Raw genomic sequence first — 3,725 nt, 5'->3', positions numbered from 1 at the left:
TATGAAGCCGGGTGGTGGGTGGTCAGAAGTCCTGGGGGGAGACACAGACACAACAGGGGGAATGAAACCAGCAGCAGTACAGTTAAGGGAATCAAAATACGTAGTAGCAAGGCAGAAGGTGGTCAGAGTTACCGGGATTGAAGAGTAGTAGGAGTCGAAATGGCAGAAGCAGGTCTGGATCTCCTAAGGCAGAAGAGTATCCAATAAACAGGCAGGTCCGGGGTCACAAAACCAGGGTGAGCCAGAAGCGTGAGCAAACAGGTTCCGGGTGTGAGCTTTGCAGACGATCTGACACCGGAGAGCTGGAAAGACAGGGCCTTAAATACTGGGAGAGGTTAGTGGGTAATGCAGCGCAGCTGGCAGAGTAATTAGAGCCGAGCAGAGCAGGGACAGGTGGAGCTAGTTAGGCTGAGTAGAGAGAGGGAGGTGAGCAGAGTGGAAGATAGTGGAAACCAATTAAGGTGGTAACCCGGTGGAGTGAGAGGGCTCATGACAGAAGCAGCACTTCCAATTATTTAATTAACATTTCGATCAGACCGACAGTGTCATTGCATCAATGCTGCGTAATATATTCTGCAGTCAATCTTTTTCATTATGTGATCCAAAATTTTTACTGGATATGTGTGCAAGAGAATTTCAACAATAACCTTTTGCTCCTATTTATGTCAAGTCTAAGCATACAATTAGATGCATCCAATGTATGCACCACACAGAACACAGAACACACTGCAACTGCCTCTGCAACCCAATGCTGCAAGGCAAATGCAGCGTTCCATTGGAAATGAATGTACTTCTGATGTCCCAAACTGCAATGACGCTGTCCGTGTGATCGAGGAGCTACTGTCTGCAGCATTGAGTTGTAACTTGTGAGCATCCTTTTACAGAAAAAATACATATTTGTATCACTCAAAGACTGACATCTGAATATATCAAGACGATCCTATAAAATGGGACCACTGTGTAAAAAGTATATTCTTAAATACATTGACTTCAAAAAGTATAAAGAGAATGCTGTTGTGAAGGCAAGTAGGTGCCTATTGTACCCATATGGTATGATAATAATATAATCACATTACAAATTTTTTAAACTGTCTCTTAAAATGTCCAAATGGGTCCATTTGGTCAAATCTCCTGTGTGTGCAGTAGGCCAGTCTTTGTCACATGTAGGCTACATCAAGGTCCCTGCAAACAAAAATGAGTTGTTAGGACGTCCCTGGAACGTCAACAGGTTGTGTCTTGGTCCCCTGGACATCCGTCCCCTGTTTGCTTGGGTCGCAGACATTTGCTGTTAAAGTCAATGTGAAAACATTCATGTTTTGTAGAGGATACCACAGTCCTACAGTTGCTCAGAGGCACTTCTCCGACTGACAGGAGCTAGGTGTGCTGAAGGTACAGGTGACTATGTCCACTTTACTGACATGGCTACGGACACCTGCTGGTGAGCACTTCGCCGGAAGCGCCTTACTGCCTCCGAGCAGTGACGCCATCATGGCCGGTTTGGACACCACAGCAAGTTCCGCTTGGAAGCTGAGCACGGCAGTTTGGTCGACACTAAACGGATGAAAGTTGTCCCGCGCCATGTCAAATTCCCAGGCTTGTCGCATGGTAAAGTCTGTAAACGATTTACTTTTGGTGGTAACCTGGTTCTCCAAGTCATTTCTGTAGTTGGTTGTGCGTAATGACACATAACTGGTCTCATTGCTGTATTCAAATGACGGGTGTGACTGTTGACTGCCAATGCCAACACAGCCTAAATGACGCCCGGGCTCCGCCTTGACTTTTCCAACTGTCTTCTTTATCCTCCCATAGCCCTTGACCAACAGGTTCTTCCGACAAAGGATGTAGACCCAGGGGTCCAGAATGGGGTTGAATGAGGCGAAGCGGATGGCCATCAGATCACTGTGGTAATCCGGTTTCACTCCAGCACAGATGTAGGCAGGCCCGTACAGCTGGTTTACAAAGATGCGCACCTGTCAGATTGAGAGAATATATAAAAGTAGTATATGTGGATAAAGCAAACAATTTTCCAGCAATATTTTATTCATTTAGGTCTGTGTTGCATAGCTTTGTCCATATTTGAAACTCATGCCCAAGACATAATGCATGCACAATAGCTTAAATGAAATTTCCATAGATGCCTTTTACTTACCACTAAAGGAATGGAGCACACCAGGAAAACGATGGTCATAAATATTAGCAGCCAGAACATTTGGATCTCAGCCGCGGACACGCTGGTGACGGAGGGCAGGAACCCGCGCCGTGAGCCACCTTGCGCGGACACCTTCACTCTCACTATCCGCGTCTTCTGGCTCATCCCCACAAGTGACAGACACACTGCGAAGTTGCACAGAACTGTCAACGCAATCAACAGCAACATGAACCCACCGTAAAGAAACGAGTACGAGGCGGCGAGGGGATCCGTCGCCCTCCAGTCCAAGAAACACCAAGTGCCCGGAAAGTGGCGCATGTGCTTCCCGAACCCAAAGCTGGGCATGACGCACAACACAATGTTGGCCAGGTAAATGCCCATGAGCGCGAAACGCGCCATTGTCCGGTCAATGTATTGAGAGTAAAAGTATGCGTAGTTTATGGCCAGGTATCGTTCAACTGCCATGGCGCACAGGATGGACATTCCAGCCGAGCCGAAAAAGAGCATAGAGAAGGAGAATAAATCGCACAGTAGTTCTCCGCCGGGCCACCTCTGGGCTATGTAGGTGGCGATAACCACCGGGCTGGTGGAACAGGTCCCCAACAGGTCCGTGATAGCCATTCCAACAACCAGCGTATAGAAAGTGGTCTCCTTCTGCTCTTTCTTTGAAATGCACAACACAACAATGGCTATGAGGTTCCCCAGGACTCCAACGGCGAACATAGTGGCTGAAGTGAGCAGGGATTTGGATTCCAGTCGCAGAGGTGGGAAAGTGGTGTGGTTGTAGGTGACACAGAGCGGTTGGAGTAGTTCTGAAATGTTCGAGCCGTTGTCATTGACGGAATTATGCATCATTCTTCAATTAAAACTGAAACAAAATAGCTTGATAGCTTCAACTTCTAAGAAACGTTCCCTTCCCACCATGCAGTGTCTCTTTACAAGAGAACACAACAAAAGCAATAGAAAATAAAAGAAAGCGTAGCCTACGATACCACAGAACACATGTTGTTGAGCTTTGTTTTGGTCCTACCTGCATGATCCAACAGTTCCCATAACAGTATGCTTTGGTTTGTGTTGTGTCTACAACCGCACCTGACGCTGCTGGTATTTAAGCTAGTGGCTGTTCGCTCGCGCACAGCCACTGTCACTGATGTCAATAATGTGACGTCAGGTGCCCGAGGCGTAGCCTACTACCATACTTCTAGGTTCAATAATGGACCCTGCATGACTTCAACACAGCAAAAGGCTATTTGTGCCAAACGGCTATCCTAGGAAAGTAAGTATGTTACTATTTTTACAATGAATGTTCAACCGTTAGTTTTATACAGGTCTTTATTCAACAGTAGACATACTGTATAGTCTGTCTACTCAGTGTACAGCCCAGCAACACAGCCCAGGTGATCTGAGCCACACCTATGCTTTTATAGATCATACATTGGGGCAGGGGCGCAACTTTCACTGGGGACATGACCCCCCCTACATTCTGAAATTGCATTTTTGTTTTATCATTGCACTGTGATACAAAACACGGCAATTGTGTGCTTTAGGACCATGCGGATGCCTCAGAGTGGTCAGG

General features: G+C 46.8%; 1 protein-coding gene across 1 annotated transcript; it reads right to left on the bottom strand.

The window, feature by feature from the left end:
• Window positions 1–1,211: 1,211 nt before the first annotated feature.
• LOC121534794 (prostaglandin E2 receptor EP4 subtype-like) lies at window positions 1,212–3,001 on the bottom strand. Its single transcript, XM_041841358.2, has 2 exons — window positions 2,150–3,001; window positions 1,212–1,970 (listed from the first exon to the last, which is right to left on the bottom strand). Exons 1-2 carry the CDS (start codon window positions 2,999–3,001, stop codon window positions 1,347–1,349), a joined length of 1,476 nt encoding a protein of 491 aa, XP_041697292.2. The 3' UTR covers window positions 1,212–1,346.
• Window positions 3,002–3,725: the final 724 nt, after the last annotated feature.

Source organism: Coregonus clupeaformis, chromosome 21 (genome assembly GCF_020615455.1).
Source record: "Coregonus clupeaformis isolate EN_2021a chromosome 21, ASM2061545v1, whole genome shotgun sequence".
Classification (NCBI taxonomy): Eukaryota; Metazoa; Chordata; class Actinopteri; order Salmoniformes; family Salmonidae; genus Coregonus; species Coregonus clupeaformis.
Note: the sequence above shows the minus strand (reverse complement) of the source record. Positions and strands in the feature narration are given on the sequence as shown.

Bases quoted from the DNA above. Each gene is read 5' to 3' on its own strand.
- LOC121534794 (XM_041841358.2), bottom strand. From the start codon at position 3,001: ATGCATAATTCCGTCAATGACAACGGCTCGAACATTTCAGAACTACTC. The intron at 1,971-2,149 runs GTAAGTAAAAGG...TCAATCTGACAG, and splicing joins TGTGCTCCATTCCTTTAGTG to GTGCGCATCTTTGTAAACCA.